Here is a 19,402-nt window from a genome sequence, read left to right as displayed (position 1 = left end):
GTTATGTCATAAGTGAACAGTTGAAAAATAAAGTGACAGCAGCCTAATATTTCTGCTGTTGTCTGTTTCATTAATGTTAATAAAATTAAAACAAAGATTAACCTATATTTTAATTTCTACTGTGAACAAATAGTGTTATGGTGAGGAGAGCAGTCAGGATGAAAGTGATGACAACAACTTGTAGGATAAGTGTGCCACGTAAAGTGTGAGTACCAAGCAGCGTCTTCAGGTGCTCCCATGAGAACCAGACAAAAAGGTTATGTGCACCCCTCTATATGTGTGTATATAACAGAATATAGTGTATATATTATATATATATATATATATATATATATATATTCTCCTCACCTCCAGGAGAAAGGAGCTGTGTGCAAGCGGAGCACCCGGCTAGTTGCAGTTTACCTGCTCATAACTGACAACACACAGGACGAAACTGCATCAACCTGGAAATTGTAAAATCTAAAATCTCGCAAAGGTTCTGCGTGCAGTCCAAGTAAATACTTACTGCAGTAAGCACGTACTGGACACATCAACGATAAGGCTGGATCTGGCTTGTCTCGAGGCAGCGCTTGCAAGTTCACCACTTGATCCCTAAAAGGGATAGTGGGGACTTTGGACATTTAGCCCGGATGGGGTTTCAGGATAACGTGAGAGGACAGACCGAACTCAAGGCATGTTTCACTGACAGAGAACACCTGTAGGTCTCCCACCCTCTTGATGGAAGTGAACGAGGTCAGAAACACTGTCTTCAGAAGCAATCATGATGATAAGTATGTCCATTAATTAGAGAGAGCCCTACGCTTGACTGACTCCAGTGGCTCAAAGGGAGCTCTCTGTAGGCCCAGCAAGTCAACAGAGAGATCCCACAAGGGAATAAGGGTATTCAACCTCCTGGCACCTCTAAGGAACCTGATGATCAGGTCGGTCTTCTCTAAAGACCTACCATCCAATGCGTTGTGATGTGCCGCTATGCCACATACACTTTCAGGGGTAAGGGGTACAACCGGCCCTCCAACCTGTCTTGCATGAAGAAAAGCTCTGACATGGCTGCACATCTCTGTGATCTTCCAGTCTTCGTTACTTCCGCAGAGGACACATATGCCCCAGCAGCCTCTGAATTATTTTCAGTGGGACAGCTGTTTTTCCTCTGAACGAATTCAGGCAATTCAGCACTGACTGTGTGCTTTCGTTCATGAGATGCGCAATCATAGTGACTGAGTCCAACTCCATCCTGATAAAAGAGATTCTCTGCACTGAAGAGAGCTTGCTCTTTTCCCAGTTGACCTGAAGCACCAATCGGCTGAGGTATCTGAGTATCAGGCCCCTGTGTACACACAGGTGATCTCAAGAGTGAGCTAGAATCAGCCAGTTGTTGAAATAATTGAGAAAGAGGGGGGCGTTGAGAAAGCGCACTTTGTCGATCTCCCTCATCTCAGCAAGGTTCAGCCAGAGATGGCGTTCCTGGACCACTAGTGTGGGCCTCGCCTGACCGTGAGCCGGTATTGTAACTTTTGTCGCTCTCAGAGTGAAGTCAATTGCCAAACGAAGTTCCTGCATCAATCCAGGATGGCCATGGAATGCAGGGTGGAGGCGGTCTGTCCAGCAGCAACCTACAGGCCCTGTACGGGAGCCTAGGACAATTCCGTCAGGTGGCGGCGTTTTGCAGCCACAAATGCACCACAACTGTATGCTCCACCTGAGGAACATCCGTGTACCCCCTGGCTGCCCCACCATCAAGGGTAGAGAGATTGGAAGAGTCTGTAAAGCATGATCTGACAGTAAAACATCTGGCTTCCACAACTTTGTGAGCTCCTCATGCACTTCCGAGAAGAAGGCCACTAGGGTGGGGTGTGGCTGTGAGTCGCGCTCCAAGCTCAGATACCAATTATCCGACTGAGAGCGCTCAGAACAGAGTAGAGGATTTCATTCTAGCCCAGTTTTCTCGCCGGCCCAGGAAAGTATGGCCGGCAACTCCGCGTCACACTCAGACTGGGCCAGTGCACCCAAGGGTGAGAGTCTAGCCGAGTCCTCCATGTCGGAAGGCACTGGCTCACCTGCCGAAGCTGCTGAGGACAGCTCATCCTTATCCGGAGGCCTGTATGAGAAATCAGGTGCATCATGTATGCAACGTCAAACTCATCCGGAAGCTCCACCGGGTGCAATGTGTGTGACGAGGAATGGGAGGCCCGTTCTAGCTCTTTTAGAGGTGGGGTAGATATACCGCTGCAATGCGCTGTAATCTTCCAGCAACGAGGTGAATGAGAATGAGCATCTGTCTGTAGTGACATATTAGCTCCTTTTATACCCGTATTATTTATACCCAAATTCTCATTGGCCTTTTCTGAAGTATCAGAGGTATTTGGGGCTCCCAAGTGCGACCCCTAGTGTCAGCATTCAACATCACGCTGAAGTGACTGACAGATAGGGAACTCATTAGTCAACTAGAAAAAAAAGAAACTTTATAGAGGACAATTTAGCTAAATAGCAATTGAATATAATAGTCTTGACTCTGTTTTGTAATATTAACTACTAATGTACCAACTGACAGGGATCACTGTATAGTTTACAGCTAAATGAAAGATATTTTTTTTCCTTAATTGGCGACACACTGCACCCGATATATATCCAAATGATGCTATTTTGAATCAACATCGAAATCAAATCGAATCAAGACCTTGTAAATTGGAATTGGAATCCAATAGTGAAATGTTTGTCAATATCCAGCCCTAGTCAACAATGACAAAATTTTCATATCTGCATGAACCATTCCTTTAAAATCTCAGCGTATCTACTTCATATGACCTGTCAACCCCCTTGCTCCAGTAACTAGGGCTCCTATCAAGGGTCAACAGAGTCCCCCCTCACCTTTGGCCCTCATATACACAAACTCTGCTGACACTGAGACCTCTTTGGGATGGGCAAGTACCTTCATCTTCTCCAATTGGCTGTGACTTTCTCTCAGCCATTTGACCTCTCCTCCTCTGTGCTGATGGAGTTTAATAAGAAATGGGCTTGTCTGTCAAGTCGTGGTTTTGATTGGGGGTGTGGCCTGCATAGACATTTAATTTCCATCATCTGTTGAATCTATATCTCCAGTCATAAGCCTCCTGATCTGTCCAGGGGAAAGGTGACTGACTGCCTTCATTTGTGTTATCTCTCCACATGTTCTCTTGGCCTCCTTTCACTCTACTCATACTAGTGTACGCCTAAATGTTGAAAGTATAAACTATTCAGCAGTCTACCGGACCCCAAGCTGAGTATTTATTAGGATGAACTGGTGCTTTCTCTCGTTCTCATTCATCAAGTCTTGTCTTTTATTCTATCTCCCCATTTCTTCATCTGTTTTCTCTTTATCTGTTTATGAGACAACGAACAGACACTTATGGCAGGTCTGCACTGTCTTAAAGATGTTCTTAAAAGGGCATTCTGGAAACTCTCCTTCTTCTTCCCTTCCTCTATCAGAGCTCAATCATACTTAATGCTGTCTTTCCCCTCACTCCATCCATCTCTGTCATTCTCTCTCTCTTTCTCCTTCGCTGAGCCTTTGCTGATGCACTCCTGGCCATTAATAAAAATTTTATACATAGTCAGGAAGTGCATTTGCAGCGGGAGCGGCTGGAGGCTCTCAGGCCGGCAGGAAATGAGCCTCTGGCTGGCGGCCAGCTCGGCTATTCCGAGGGGCCGTCAGCTCAGCCAATCAGAGAGTTTGGTTCACTTAATGGAATATGGATACTTCACCCCCAATCTATTAGCGACAATTACGTGGTGCGTAGGGGGGACAGGGAGTGTGTTTGTCTGTTATGAGAGGAGTTTGGGGTGTGTTTTGATGGGTTGTGTATGTGTGTGTGTGTGTGTGTGTTCATATCTTCGCCCATGTCCATGTAATGGGGTGATGATGTGTAAGTATCTCCATGTGTGCATGGGACCAGGCGGCGAAAGGGGCAGCGGGGAAAGATGGAGAATGTGGAGGGGGGTGGGCATTAATTCTGATCAGATACAGATGGTGGTGTTTACGTAGCTCAGTGGTACAGAGCAGGAGGATGAGAGGGCTTGACTAGTTGTTTGGAAGAATAAGCTCCACTTGAGTGTGTGGGGTTAAGACCACTTTAAAAACGATACTTCAAGAAATCAGGAAGAATAGCTCTCTTTGCTTTCTGGGGTGTAGTTTAAACGGACAGTTGTCATTTCCTCACCTTACCAAAACTATTTTACTTTATTTGGAACACAAAAGGACAAATTATTATTTTTTTATTCTATACTGGTCACTCTTTTCCATGACAGGGGTTTTAAGCTTCAAAAAGGACGCAGAAGTACCATAAATGTAATTTTAGTGATTCATTTGACTCGTGCACTCTATTCCAAGTCCGACCAATAGGCACACATATATACAGTGTGAGTGAGTTGAACTTGACAACCAACTCAGTCTGATTTGTGAACAAATCATTCAAAGCGCCACTGTGAAAAGTCAATTCATAAAAAAATAAATAAAAAAATAAATCGCAGCCATTTGTAACCAATGTGTCGAGGCTTCCGTTGTCAGCAGCTTTGCAGGTATTTAGCAGTACAAAAACAGTTCATTATGCTGCTTGATATTGCAGATGGGTATTAGTTATTGCACTATTTTAATATATTATAATCATAAACTGATTTGGTGCACTTTGTTATTCTTCTAGTTATCTACTTGCAGCTCAATTATTTTATGTGAACTATCCCTTTAAGCGATCTAGAAGAGGCAGGGCCGTGAATGAGGAGTGTTTTGTAACTCAATATTACAGCTTCATCTGCAGTGGTGCTTTGACATGGGAAGTGATCTTTACACTAGCACTGTCATAACAGAACACACACACACATTCACACAAACACTCTTTGTTTCTCTATTTATCAAACCCCAAAATTGTTTGTTTATCTAGCCTTGTTGAGTCTCTTTTTCTGCTTTTAATTTTCTCATTCTATCTCTCATTTTCATATTTGAGTTTGAAACACACAAACATGCAAATCCCTCTTGTTTACACACACACACACACACACACACACACACACACACACACACACACACACACACACACACACACACACACACACACACACACACACACACACACACACAGAATACATAGTGCCGGCAGAAATGAATGACTTTGTCAGCTGTGTGCCGGTCATTAACCAGGCCTTTTAACATTGATCCTTCTATGGGCCAGTAGTGCCTCTCTCTCTCTCTCTCTCTCTCTCTCTCTCTCTCTCTCTCTCTCTCTCTCTCTCTCTCTCTCTCTCTCTTTCTCAGGCAGTATGAGTGCCATGGGCTGAGGCAGTGGCAGGCCTTGAGGGAAAATGTTCCCATCACACTCACACACATACTGATAATGTGAGATGGATACATGCTATTGCATCATACAGATGGGTAGAGATAAAAAAGGACATGAGTAATTGTACGTCATAGCTATACATTTATTATTTTAGGAAATTTGTACTATAACACCTATAAAAAAGAACTTTTTGTTAAATATATATTTGAACTTATTTGTATTTTAAAAAGATCCATTTAAATTATAAAATGTATTGGTCACAATTTAGATTAGGTTCCAATTCTCACTATTAACTCTTTAACCCCAAAGTGTAACTCCGGTGGTATAGGCTACTCCCACTTTATGTCACGTTTTCGCTCGTAACTTCATGAAACATGCTCCGATTTGCTCAAAAGATATGCTCAAAAACCAAAATTCATTGCGTCGTTCACAAGATATTCTATCCTCACGGAGTTAGGACATATAAAACCGAACAGGCGCAAATGTATAGCTAAGTAAAATCAATTATAGCTTTCACGTGACGTTTAAGTCAAGTCAAGTCATCTTCATTTATATAGCGCTTTTAACAATGTAAATTGTTCCAAAGCGGCTTTACAGAGATACAAGGATAGTTTAAAGTAACAGAGATTGTTTTGGCTTTATAGCAGGAAAAGTTTACACTTGTAACATTAAGAAACTTGCACAGATCATAGAAAATGGCACATCAGTACTTACAGTGCATGCTCCAAATTGAAATGAGTCCAAAATCAACATAATCCATTGCGTCGATCACGAGATAGTCCTCATGGAGGCATCATTTTAAAAATGGCCATTAGTGGGTGTCAAGGGCTAAACAAAAGGTTACCTTGATTCCAAATGCTGTAACTTGATTATTTTATGCTATCACCACAAAATTTGATCCAGATGCTGCTCAAATGTAGAGGAACTTCACCAAAAAAAGAATGGTCCTACATGTTATTTCCTTCCTGAGTTATTGCATGTCAAATAAGAAAGATATTTAAAATAATAATAAAATATTATATATATATTCTTTTATTTTATTTTATTTTATTTTATTTTTGTGTGTCTTTTATCAGCAGTAATGTTGTTGTTGTTGTTGTTTTTTTGTTGTTGTTTTTTTCTATCAAACAATACCTACCTTTTGACTCTCCTTGCAATAGTTTTGGAGTTATGAGTCTTTACTTTGTGTATGCCACTCAGAAAAAAACAAATCTAAACTAACTCCTAAGGGCTTAAATGGTTAACTATTAACTACGACTTAGTAGTGTGCATTCATGGCCAGCTACAAGACTTTAAGATAAATAGGGATATTATTTAAAGAATATATTAGTTTTTAACTAAATTAGATGAACAATTCTGGGCCATTTTCCATTGGTTTAATATAGCTTTTTTTTTTAAAGGGCTTGCCTTTTACAAACATTCATTATAACCTTTTTTAAAAATGTTGTTCAAATGTGAACACCATTAACAATCAGCATACAAACAACCGTGTAAATGATCAAATATCTAATGCAAACAAACCATAAAATCAGTAGTTAAAAGTTTTACAGTTCTAGGTAAGAGGTTTGAGGACATTGGTTTCAAACATTTATTAAACTTAGTCTTAGAGCCTTAGATTGTCAGGCATTAACTTGTAAATTACATTTAGTTTTATTTATTTATTTTCTTTTTATCAAATCATAAACATTGTGATGAAACGAGTAACTTAAAAAATTGCTAGAACTTTAACGAGAGCATCTCTTGAATTTGCTGTCAGTTTCTAAATTTTAAAGTTTCTTTTTTTATTTAATTTTTTTATGTGTGTTAAATTTAATAACATATGTATGGTATGTTTCATGAATAGTTGAATATTATGAGACCACAAATGATGGGAAAAAGTAGAATCAAATACCAGTAAACAGAACTGTTACTGCTATTTATGCAGTAAATTAACATCCATCTCATTGAATAGTAGGTTATAGAGAGAGCATAAATTATACAAATTACATTGCGAATTACATTCTTTTTTGGGGTTAAGCTGTTCTGTCATGCGTTTTGAACGTGTTTAGCATAGAGAAACCTTATTCACTCTCCTCTCTCGTGCACTGTTTGGTCATCCTAGCTATTTCCCTCTACAGGAAGCCAGGAAGCACCCCTCTTCCTGCCCCATTACGCACGCGCACACACACACACACACACACACACACACACACACACACACACACACACACACACACACACACACACACACACACACACACACACACACACACACACACACACACACACACACATCTGAAGTGCCAGCCTCATCAGCCCTGTGAAGGCCTCATCGACACGACAGCCATCGGCACTGATCCTCAACAAACTCGTCTGCATACCGGCGTGACTCCGATCTTCAACCAGATGTAACTGGATAAATATTCTGAATGTTCTGATCCAATCTGACTTCTGACCTGTAATGCTGCCTGAATCATAATCACACACTATTTGTTCATTGGCCAGAGGAGAACGAGACTGAGGCTGGTTTCTCCCAAGGTTTTTTTCTCCAATCTGTCACCTGATGGAGTTTTGGTTCCTTGCCACTGCTGCCTTGGCTTTTGGCTTGCTTATTCGGACATTTAATATTCAACAATATTATTGATGTGCCTTACTTAAGGTGGACGATGACGCAATTTTCTTCTATTATTTTCATGTTATCACAGTGAAGCTGCTTTGATACAATCTGTATTGTAAAAAGCGCTACATAAATACAGGTGACTTGACTTGACATACACACATGCACGCACGCACACATATACAGTCACATACACACAAAATGTGTCCTGTTACCTTGGAGATACCTTCCATGTGACTTCTCAATAGACTGACATGGACACATATGAATATCCTGTAAATTTTATGCATTCAAGTTATTATTTTAAATTTTTTTCATTATAATTTACATTTGTTCGTTCTTGATCATTTCACTGCGATAATGATAAGGTTAAAACTTGTTGTCTGTTGGCAATGACTGAAGTGAAGGAATATGGGCTGGGTTCCAATCTGTCATGCACTCGATTGAGACACTGAATTATTCACTGTTCTAGGATGTAACCTGCTCTAGGACAGCTGCTAGCTGGCACAAACACATCAGAATGGGTCAGTGAGTTCCGAAATGTTGAGTCTACAACCACATGAGGCTCTTAGAGTTAAAAATTGCATGTGATGTTCATATACCTCGATGTTCTGTTCATGTTCACCAACTGTGACGTTCTGTAAAATATCGAGGTCTTCCTTTATATATATATATATATATATATATATATATATATATATATATATATATATATATATATATATATATATGTGTGACCCTGGACCACAAAACCAGTCGGTAATTTAAAAAAAAATTAGATTTATACATCATCTGAAAGCTGAATACATATTCTTTCCATTGATGTATGGTTTGTTAGGATAGGACAATATTGGGCAATATTTGAAAATCTGGAATCTGAGGGTACAGAAAAATCGAAATATTGAGAAAATCGCCTTTAAAGTTGTCCATTTCTATTGGCGATAGTGCTGCATCCATTCACAAAAATAAATGTTTTATATATTTAAGATGGGAAATTTACAAAATATCTTCATGGAACATAATCTTTACTTAATATCCTAATGATTTTTGGCATAAAAGAAAAATCTATAATTTTGACCCATACAATGTTTTGTTGGCTATTGCCACAAATATACTCGTGCAACATCAGACTGGTTTTGTGATCCAGGCAGGGTCACACACACACACACACACACACACACACACACACACACACACACACACACACACACACACACACATATCTATATCTATATATATCTATATCTATATATATCTATATATATATTTATTTATTCCATATACTTTTTTTCCTATAGGCCTACAGTGGCACCAAATGTTATTGGACACTTAAGACACACTTTTATTGCATTAGAAAAATTATCAAACCAAGTGGTATCTGCAAACAAACGTCTTTTCACAGAACTAACTTGCTTGTGTCAAAGTGATTTTAGTGGATGTATGAAGGTAGTTCTCCTCAAGTTCACACAGGTGTCCCAGTCATTATGTGTTCAAAATCATAAAGTGTCGATACCTTTTGGGTTAATTGACCGTTCGCAAAGACCTCTTTAGTTACTCTTGCTATGTCCGACAAACCACGCCCTCTCACGCCCCACCATGTTCTCACGCAAAGTCTAAACTTTAAATTGTGTTAATTTTGTTAACGAAATTTAAACAATAAATACCGTTTTGTGGCTCTTTAATGTGTCTGACAGATCGCGGTAGAGCCTCAGTTAAAGCTGCTCGTGAACCGATCATCCTTTCCTTCTAGTTAATCTATTGCATCAAATAAACATAAATGAACATAAGAAGGAATGTTGTTTTAACCGCGGAAAGACGTCAGTACATACCGTTTTTCAAGTTCAAATCCTCCAACGTTAATCTACTAATTCTCCTGACTGCTTTGTCGAACAAAAATGGCGGATTATAATTGGTCAGGTCGCCTGTCAATCAAACTCCCTGCGTAGGGTCAATTCTGAACAGGATATCTACAGTAAATGTGATATTTTCTAATGCACAGATTCTACATACTTTTAACGGTAGCTTAAGTGCCCAAATACTTGGTGCCACTGCATGCAAGTGAAAGATCAGCAAGAATGAAATTGTTGATATGTCTACAGAATGTAGAACTGTTTGTCTCTTTATGGCTCCATGAACTTACACATATTCATCAATAAAGTTCTTGTCAGTTATTGTGTTTCTCATCTCTCTCTCTTTCATTGTTTTCATCACCTTTCATATTGTTGACTCATATTTTCCTTCTTTATCTTTCTATCCATTTCTCACTGTGTTCTCTCTCACTCACTCTCTCTCTCTTTCTCTTTATCTCCTTTTCCCTTCCTCCCTCTATCCATCTTGTTAGGCTTAGCTCAGGGAATCATATAGAAAAGTTCCTGAGGGGGAGAAAATTAGAGATTGGGTTTCAGCCCGATGATGCCACTTAGCCATTAACTATCTCCTGCAAAACCAAGTGCCCCCCCACCCCAACCCTCCTCAGCCCGGCCCTCCTTCCTTCTACCATTCATATCCAACCACCCCTCCTTCTCCTCCCCATCCCATCTCCCTCCCTCTCTCCCTCACTGTTTCCCACCCTTCATCTCTATCTCTCTCTCTCTCTCTCTCACACACACACACATACATACACACACTCTGGGAGTGAGTGGATGATCGCATGAGCAGGAAGCGCTGACCATACACAGATAGAGAGAGAGAAAAAGAGAGAGAGATAGACAGTCCGAGAGAGAAAATCCAGCACTACACTTTCAGCTCATACTGAGAGACGACAAACTACAGAGCTGCTGCTGTGGTCTTTCCACACTGTTTTGTGGAAGTACTTTTGAAAAGCAAAGCTCCTCTCAGTTACTTTGCCCTGGGGACATTTTTGTTTCTTACTCAAATAAATTGGGATATTTCGTGTGACATGTTGCCCTCATTTCTTCGTCTTACTTCTGAGTGCTCTTTGAACATGCAGTGCTCTGGCTTGATAAAGGCTGTTGGTGTTCTTCAGAGGGAATGACTGAGCACTGAGGAACCAGGATTGCTTGCACGTGTGGGACACTTGTGAAGAAGCATCAGGAGGCAGAAAACTGCTCAAGAAAACATAAAGGAAAGAAAGAAAACAAGAAACAAACAAACATAAAACACTGCTTTGGCGCAAAATGGATCTCCCTCCTTTTAGGGGTAAGAGATTCTTTATTTAAATCTATTTAAGTCTTAATCTGTTTAAATCTTTTTTTTTTTCTTTTTTTTTTTTTTGCTCAAACTGTATTCTCTTGAGATTCTCTAGATCTAGTTCTCTGAATGAAATATAATCTAGTTGACATATAATGGGAGTAGAATAGCATCCGAGTGAGAGATGATCTCTGTGTGTCGCCTACCCTGACCCAGCCAATGTACTGAGCTTCGGGTGTACAGGCATGGAATTGATTGTCCTCAAGGTTGGAGATGTCAATACTACCCAGTTTGTGCTGGCAGAGGCTGATGGAGAGTTTGGAAGTGGACATGGGACAGCGCTACACACATGTGTGCTCAAAATGGTTTATAGTGAAGTTTGTGTGTATTTGGAATTGGTTTGTGATAAAGCTTTCAAAGTAGAGGCCGGCATAAAGGAATGTGAATTTTGTGAATGGAATGTGAATTTTGTGAATGGTGCAGGTTAACAGTGAAAACGTATAAAAATGTCTCAAATTTCCTCACTGTGTCAATTCGTTTTATATTGTCATAATAGTTGTCAATATCTATTAATATTAATATGTTCATATTTAGAGTTATAGTTTTAGATTTACATGTTTGTCAGTGTTTTTTTGTTTTTGTTTGTGTGTGTGTGTTTTGCTCAATAATACTATCTTTTTCTTATATATTCCTCCTTTCTCTAAGTAACCCTCCCCCTTTCTCTTCTCAGTCTCTCTCTGTCTTTCTCTCACCCAAACTTGCTGGTCTGCAGTGTCTATTTCAGTCCTTCCTGGGGGTCGGATTCGGCACATCCGGAATCTCATACAGTTTATTGTCATTCAATCCCACTGTGTTCCCAGAGGGGCCTATAGGGCAGATCCCAGGGTCCTGGTGCCTGACAACTCAAGTCCAGCCGCAGTTAAGCCTGGCCCCTAGGAGCATATATATGCCCTCTGCAAGGCCCCCGGCCCCTACCCCCCACGACTACCAGCTAATCAACCCTCAGTCAGCAATTGCCAATCTGCCACTCTATCTGAGTCAGAGAGAGAGAGAGCAGAAATGGAAAATGGATATCTCTAATGACAGTTAGCCTGCAGGAAGTCAGACTGGCCTGATGGCTGGCTGCAGAACTGCTGGATGCTTATCAGTGGCAGCAGGGGTCAATGAAAGGAGACTGGAGGCTTTAAAAATAGCACCACAGCATGATGTCATTGGCCAACTTCTCATCAGCCCCCAAACAACAGCAGCAGCACCTCATTCACCTGATGGTCACACCCATCAATAGATAAACAGGCTGAACAATCTTCAGCTGTTCCAATGTTGTCCAACGACCCTTTACAGGACGACTGTTTTGCCTTTTCTCATTTGCCTGTTCTCATTTGCCTCCCTGTTTGGAGGTTTAAAGTTTCTCCCAGTCAGTGGAGTGTGGTGACTGTTATGAATAATATGCGCTTCTCATCCTCTTCCTGCCCTGGATTGGATTACTATGTGTGCAAGGTAACGGGTGCAAGGAGCCCCGGGGCAGAGCCGCGAGGTACAGCTCACTCAGCACTGATACTCCCAGAGCGCAGAGGCCTGTCTTCAGGTTACCCCTCATGGCAGGCAGGGCTGAGTAAACAAGGCCACTCTCTCCCTTCTTTTTCTCTCTCTGGCTCACTAGATGCAGCTGTCTCTCACTTGCTCTGAGCTGTATGCACAGTTCTGGGACATAAAGTGTGCCTTAACCTGGGACAGGTGTTATCTTCTTGTGCACTCACAGTCTTCCATTTTCTTTTTCTTTTTTAGATCAGATGTCTGTTGCATGAATATTCCCCCTAGTATAGTGGTTTAAATGTGATTTTAAAAAAGTTGGATGAGTGCTCATGTGACCTGAAAGAAAAAGAGAAATACAGACAGCCATTTGTGGTGAATGGTTATGGACTTGCTTTACTTCATCCAATGTAAGAAATGCTGTCAAATTTGGAGAGCCAGATACAGAATATCCTTTTAAATGATAAAACCATCCAGCAAAAAATAGAAGATGGAGTCTTCAGATGTGGGATCGGGAAAAAACAATACTTTGGATGAATGCTAGATTGCAGAAACAGATTCTGAACTGGCCTAAACTGATCCATTCAAGTGCTATGCTGAAGTAGTGTAGTGTAGTAACCTTCCTATTTCCCTCATTCCCAGTCATCACAATTTTATAAAATGTATCAATTTCAGCAAAGTTTTTGCTCATTTAGAGTAATTCTTTTAGAGGTCATGGTCAGAACTTACAAATGAGAAGACTTGACCTGAACAGCATAATCAATATCTCAGCATACACTCACAATGCAAGTAGACTTGAATCAACAAATCCAACGTCTATTGAATGTTCCCTAAACAACAGCCAGTAGCACTTTGGAAGGCACTCAAGTAGCAGTTATCCACTGAATTTGTTTAAGAGAAAACAGTTGTGCAAGCTCCACTGTAGAGACATGATAGACCAGTCCACGGCCCTAGTACGGCCTCACCCTGGTGTGCGGTCTGGGGCAGGTGGAGCTAAAGAGTACTCTGGGACTCAGTAGGGAGTGGTAGTATGCTCTTTGTTGGGGGTTTAAGTGTTGGGGTGATCTGCTGGACTTCCTGATGTCAGCACCTTACCTGCTATGCCACTGTAGTGTGACTTATCGACCCTCTGGCACCCTGACTGCTACTGCTGGGTGCGGTGGAAGAATGTTTCTGGGGCTTTTATATAGCAACTTCTGCTCTGGTCTTCTGCTTCACAGCTTATTTTACAAATGCACTATGCTCATTGACAGAGCTTGGAAGTGGTTGGTGAACTCTACTGGGAGGCAGTTTACGGTTAATGGATGGTGGCTTTCCAAACGGTCTGGCTCAAGGGAAGTAACTCATGGGATAAATGGGTATTTCATTGATGATAACTTGAGAGGAACTTTTGTGGACGGAATTAATGGTGAGTGGGCAGTTAATTAGAAAGTAATAGTTTAGAATTTTTCTTTGTACCATTTCTCAGAGCCCAGGAAATACATATTTTTGAGGTGTAATTTGGGTCTGCTTTTAGACAAGATCTCTGCAAGTCAGTGGAAAGTTCCAAATAAACTCCAGTGTAGCCGCGAGTGATAAATGCTCCCAAGTGCCGACACACTTGAGGAAAACCACATGGAGAGGACATGTGCAAATGCTCAAACAAATATGCAACCAAAGTGCCTGACATGACACAGATGAGCTAACCCAAAACTTCCTCTCTGGCTTGCCCGCAGATGCGAGACTAAAAGTCCAATGTTGTTTTCGAACTCAGGCCCCAAATAATGAGCTCATGGAAATGAACAGCAGACCCCTTTCAACAATTAGATGGACTGATAGGACCTGACTACAGCTCTCTGCTGGGTTTGATGTAATTACTCTCCAGGACTTCTCTTTCCTCCTCTGTGTAATTTGCAAATGCATTTTGTGCTTCCGACCTGGGCCTCCTTATCTTGAGTTTCTGGCTAGGCAGTGGGAGCGGGGGAGGATGCTATCTGACTTCTTTTTTTTTTTTTTTTTTTTTTTTGAGAGCATTCAGGGCTCTTGCCAGGAATTCAGCTGACTGTGCCCCGGATGCTTGAGGGACTGGGAGCAGACACTGCTTCTTCTAATCACTGCTGTTGTGTATGGATTTCCGTTACTTGTTATGTCAGAAACAGCTCTCTTCTCATGGCCAATCTCTTCCTAGGCAGCCTAAAATGTTTGCTTTTTTCCCTATCACACATTGACTTTTGGAACAGTCTGAGAGTCTGACAAACATCAAAAAGTTGTCTTCTATCTCTTTATTGATGGAAGAAAACAAAACCCATCGCTATCTAATCCAATGCAATCCAATGTCTTGTTTGCCTATGACGTCCAATAATGCAAGCAACATGTTTCTCAATTCCAGGATGCTGATTATTTCCATGCACATTCCAAAAGCCATGTTGTTCCTGTTTATGAAGGATAAGGCCTAACAAAAGAAGGGCTCCAGGGAGGGGCAAAATTCCACCAAGCTGCTGAGGAAGAGATACCTCAGGACACTAACACTAATTCTTTTGGGTTCCCCAGTTTCTCACAATTCATTGCTGTCAAATTCTTTGCTCTGGTTCCTATCCCTTGTGTCAACAGCTGTTTTCTCCAGATGCTAAATTACAGTGTGATGTCAATGGCGTTATCTCTCCATCCTCTGTGTCTAATAATAACCATAGCTTTAGCCATAGACCATCTGAACTTCAACCATTTAATTTGATTCTAAATCTAACACTGATCCATTTATTTTATCTTTTCATTCTACAGGTTTATCCGACGTACCCTGATATTGGTCAGCCTTGCAGCTCAGCCCCTATCCTGGTGGCCCTGAAAGAATGGATCCAGTACCACCTTTTCGGATGGACCCTGAAAGCCTGGATCTTCAACAGGTCCCTGTTTTGTCCATAGACCAGATCCATGCTATAAGGGCTAATAATGACTATGTGGAACGCCCTGTGGCGCTGGAGCCTGCCACTCAGGTTGGTGTCTTCTATGTGCATGATGAGCGACATCCTCAGATGTCTCGCAGTCAAAGTCAGCATCAACATTCCCACTTGGCCTACTTGAGTCGTTCCAGTACTGTGAGCTCCATGTCCCGCGGCAGTGCTGCTTCGGACCAGAGACTTCTTACAGGACTAACGCCTTCCCATTCTGGTCTGGCCACTGTGGTGCGGTCCCAGCCCAAAGGTGACTTGAAACCTGACTCACTAGGCAAAGGACTGGCTGACAGTGAGGACTTGGGCCTGCATCTCTTCATCTGTGAACGTTGCGGCCACTGTAAGTGCCAGGAATGCTGTGCCCCTCGTAATTTGCCCTCCTGCTGGACCTGTGGCCAGCGCTGCTTGTGCTCAGCTGAAAAATTCTTGGAGTACGGCACTTGCCTGTGCTGTGTGAAGGGTCTGTTCTACCACTGCTCGGCAGATAAAGAGGACAACTGTGCTGACCGACCATGCTCCTGTGCCCCGGCTCACGCCTGCTCCCGCTGGAGTGCCATGGCCTTCCTGGCGCTCTGCCTGCCTTGCCTGTGCTGCTACCCTCCTGCCAAGCTGTGCCTCACTTTATGCCAGCGTGGCTACGATCGCGCCACACGTCCAGGCTGCCGATGTAGCAACACCAACACTGTGTGCCGCAAGATCTCTGCCACCAACCCTGCACCCTTTCGTAAAACCCTGGAGAAGCCTGTATGACAGGCTGAATGAGACTCTCGCAATTCTCCTTCGAGGAGACACCTCTATTGCTGAAGCAGCCGGAAAATTCTGCTAAATGAACTGACCAACTCTAAACCAATCAGGCCTCCCTGCATCATGTTCATCATCATGTATGCTATCCAACCCCCCTGCCTCCCCGATTTTTTTTTAGTAAACCCATGTCTATTTATTTATTTATTGGACTTTCCAAGATGGAGTTGGGTAATGTGAACCATATGTAACACAGGGAGTATGCTATCAAAATAAATGCAGAGGCTGTACTTAGTAAAAGGATCATCTAGGCATCGCTTTCAACAGAAAGTCAGCGCTGAGTGTGTCTTCTTCAGCCTTACTGAATGGAAAAACTGTAAGCAAGCTGGTTCACTCTGACTTTACGTGGATACAGGGCACTGGTTAGGGAGGAGAGCCCAACCAAAATCTGACTATGTAAGTCAATTCTGTTTGACACCAAAAACAGGACCATTTAAAATCAGAAGATTAAGCTCACCTAAGAGGGATGTGTTTCAAGAGAGGCGGTAAAGAGAGACATTGTGTGCGAATGAGTGTGTAAGGAAGAAGAAGGGAAAATGTGTGCGTTTGTATGTGCATGTGTGTGCAGTCTCAGGCCGGCATCTGCTGTCAGCAGAAGCCTCTCTTTTTATTTTTAGAGGAGCTACTCTGAAAGACAAAGTGTCTGGTCAGGTTTCCAGCCCAGGGCAGCCTGACGCCAACCTCTCCCAAGCACTCTTACATCCTCAACTCATTTTTTCTCAGCTGCCCATTGTACTTTCCAACTGTTGAACATCAGCGATAGGATCCCTGTCCATTTCTGCACCGCTGTGGGACCAAACATCAAAAGGGACTGCCTGTCCACCTTTGACAGTCAGGATGAGATACAAGCCATTACTTTGGACAAATCAGCCAGAAAACCTTTGGGACCATGCTTTAGGTTATCATCAGATCCGAGTTGTATCAGCAAAATGAAGCCATTGTGGTTCCCCAGTTCTGCTATACACGAGGCATGAGTATCTCTAAAGACTTTGGCCTTTCCTGAGCTTCTCTGGTGTGCCCTGAATGCTTTGCAGAAAGTGAGGTTAATGGAAACTGTTGTGTCATCTGACAGGGAGAAGGGATTGTGTTGAGACAAGGGCTTAGTCACCTGGCCAGAACGAGGTAGAAAACCACACTTGGGAACAAGGTGAAACAGATGCACTGGCATCCAAAACTGGGAAGCAAGATGAATGAAATCCGTTTCAAGTGTGTGTGTTCTTCCCCCAAAAAATGCACATCCTTGTGAGTTCCTTTGCTATATTTTTGTATGTACATAGAATTCTTATTGTATTTGTATTTTTATTCCATTTGTTTTAATCTGGTTATTATTATTACCATTACTTTCTATTACTGTTGGACATTAACCTTGTCAGAGACCTGGCTAATACTTAAGACTAACCATAATGCTGATTTTGTATTGTGGAGGAGAGGTCCCTTGTGCATAACACTTGTTTTGCATCGCAGTACAGTAAATTTCCACAAAAAAAGTGAGAATTCTCTCTTATTAGTCACATCTATCTATCATAAATTGCTTTTGTCCTAAGAACAGAAACAATCACTCAGAACTGATCTAAAATATTTTGTGGTGTTCAGACAAGACCTAAAAAGTCTGAAATAAAAAAAAAGAAGAAAAAAAAGAAAGAAAAAAAGATTGGTTTAAGTCACACACAAGCTTCCAGAGCCAATCATATGTTTTTCTAACTACTCAATATTTACTGGCATGAGAGTAAATAACATGCATTACTATCAGAGTGTGTGGCAAACTTTCACAGTGTGAAATAGTGAGAAGATACCTCTCCTCCACAGTTGCATCCCATAAGAATGGCTCCTCTAAGGAGCGTCTATGCTATGGGGTTTCAGTGTGCAGGTACATACAATTTACAAGAATGCCTAACGGGTGCTGTCCGCAGTCTCTAAGTTAACCACTAAAAGTTCACCATGTTGTATTAGTAAGTATTGCTTTGGTACAATTGGCATCTTGTAAGTTGTAAAAGAATTAAAGGAGAATATATAAATAAATATATATATATAAATCTATACAAATGAATCTATTATATATATATATATATATATATATATATATATATATATATATATATATATACATTTTACACTTTTTTGTTGCTGATATTATCATAAAGCCACAGATATTTATTTAAATGGTTGCAAGAAAAGCTATGTATTTATTTTGGGTGGATGATAAAAAGACATTGAATGAAAAGACCCATGTGATGATTTCAGCTTTTTTCAAAGAGGATTGGTGGATATGGCCATGTGGCCATGGATAATAAATAAAAAGTTTTCAAATATTCTGTGTACAAAACTTGTTTTTACATCTGTGACAATTTACAATTCTGACTGTAAATTTAATTGCTTTTGATTTGAAATGTTTAGGAAAGATACAATTTAATGCAAGGCTTTAAAAGTACACGTACACCCACAGCTGCAATGCTGAGTCTACATTGTTACATCTGTAGTTTTGTGCCGTTTGACTGCTATTCTGCAGATACCTGAAGGAGTTAAGTGCATAAGTGATCTGTTTAGAAGAAAATGCTGTGAAGTAGCAAATACTGTATATGCGTGGACACTGGTTTCAGTGCCGAGGGGTTCCGGTCAGTCTTTGTCTGTCTCTTTACTCCACTCCCCGCACTTCTGCCTGTTTGCCTCATAAATAAGTAATCAAGGCCAGCTCGTACTAATGGCCTTGGAAAAGAGGGACTAGAGATTTGTGTGTGTGTTACTTCTGATGTGTGAGAGTGTGTATGGATGTGTTTGTATCACCATTTGTGCTGTTCATCACAGACACACAACCACGCCTCATTTTCCCAGAGCTTCAAAAGCATTAAGCCTGTTCCCCAACATCTTAATAGCCCACCCTCTCTCTCTGCTTTGTCTATATGAGAAGACACTGCATGAATAATACAGTCTTGCCTTTATGTGTGAGTACATTCAGATGTACAGTGCATACATCAGTCTGGCGTCTGCAGACACACGGTTCTTGATAGTACAGTATTTATTTAACCCATTAAAAGGATAGTTCACCAAAAAATAAAATGAATTTACTCACCCTCATGTCATTCCAAACCTGTCTGACT

General features: G+C 41.4%; 1 protein-coding gene and 1 long non-coding RNA gene across 2 annotated transcripts in view; one reads left to right on the top strand and one right to left on the bottom strand.

Moving 5' to 3' along the window:
* The window catches only part of LOC309478059, a 289,830-nt gene that overhangs the window by 32,765 nt on the left and 237,663 nt on the right, over positions 1–19,402 (bottom strand). The window lies entirely within an intron of this gene.
* On the top strand, positions 10,529–17,956 carry LOC309477670 (protein sprouty homolog 2). Its single transcript, XM_082140988.1, has 2 exons — positions 10,529–11,058; positions 15,337–17,956. The coding sequence occupies exon 2, from the start codon at positions 15,405–15,407 to the stop codon at positions 16,254–16,256; it is 852 nt and encodes a 283-aa protein (XP_081997114.1). The 5' UTR covers positions 10,529–11,058; positions 15,337–15,404; the 3' UTR covers positions 16,257–17,956.

This window comes from Leuciscus leuciscus (assembly GCF_965113295.1).
Source record: "Leuciscus leuciscus genome assembly, chromosome: 16".
NCBI lineage: Eukaryota > Metazoa > Chordata > Actinopteri > Cypriniformes > Leuciscidae > Leuciscus > Leuciscus leuciscus.
This window is presented reverse-complemented; position numbering and strand designations above follow the sequence as displayed.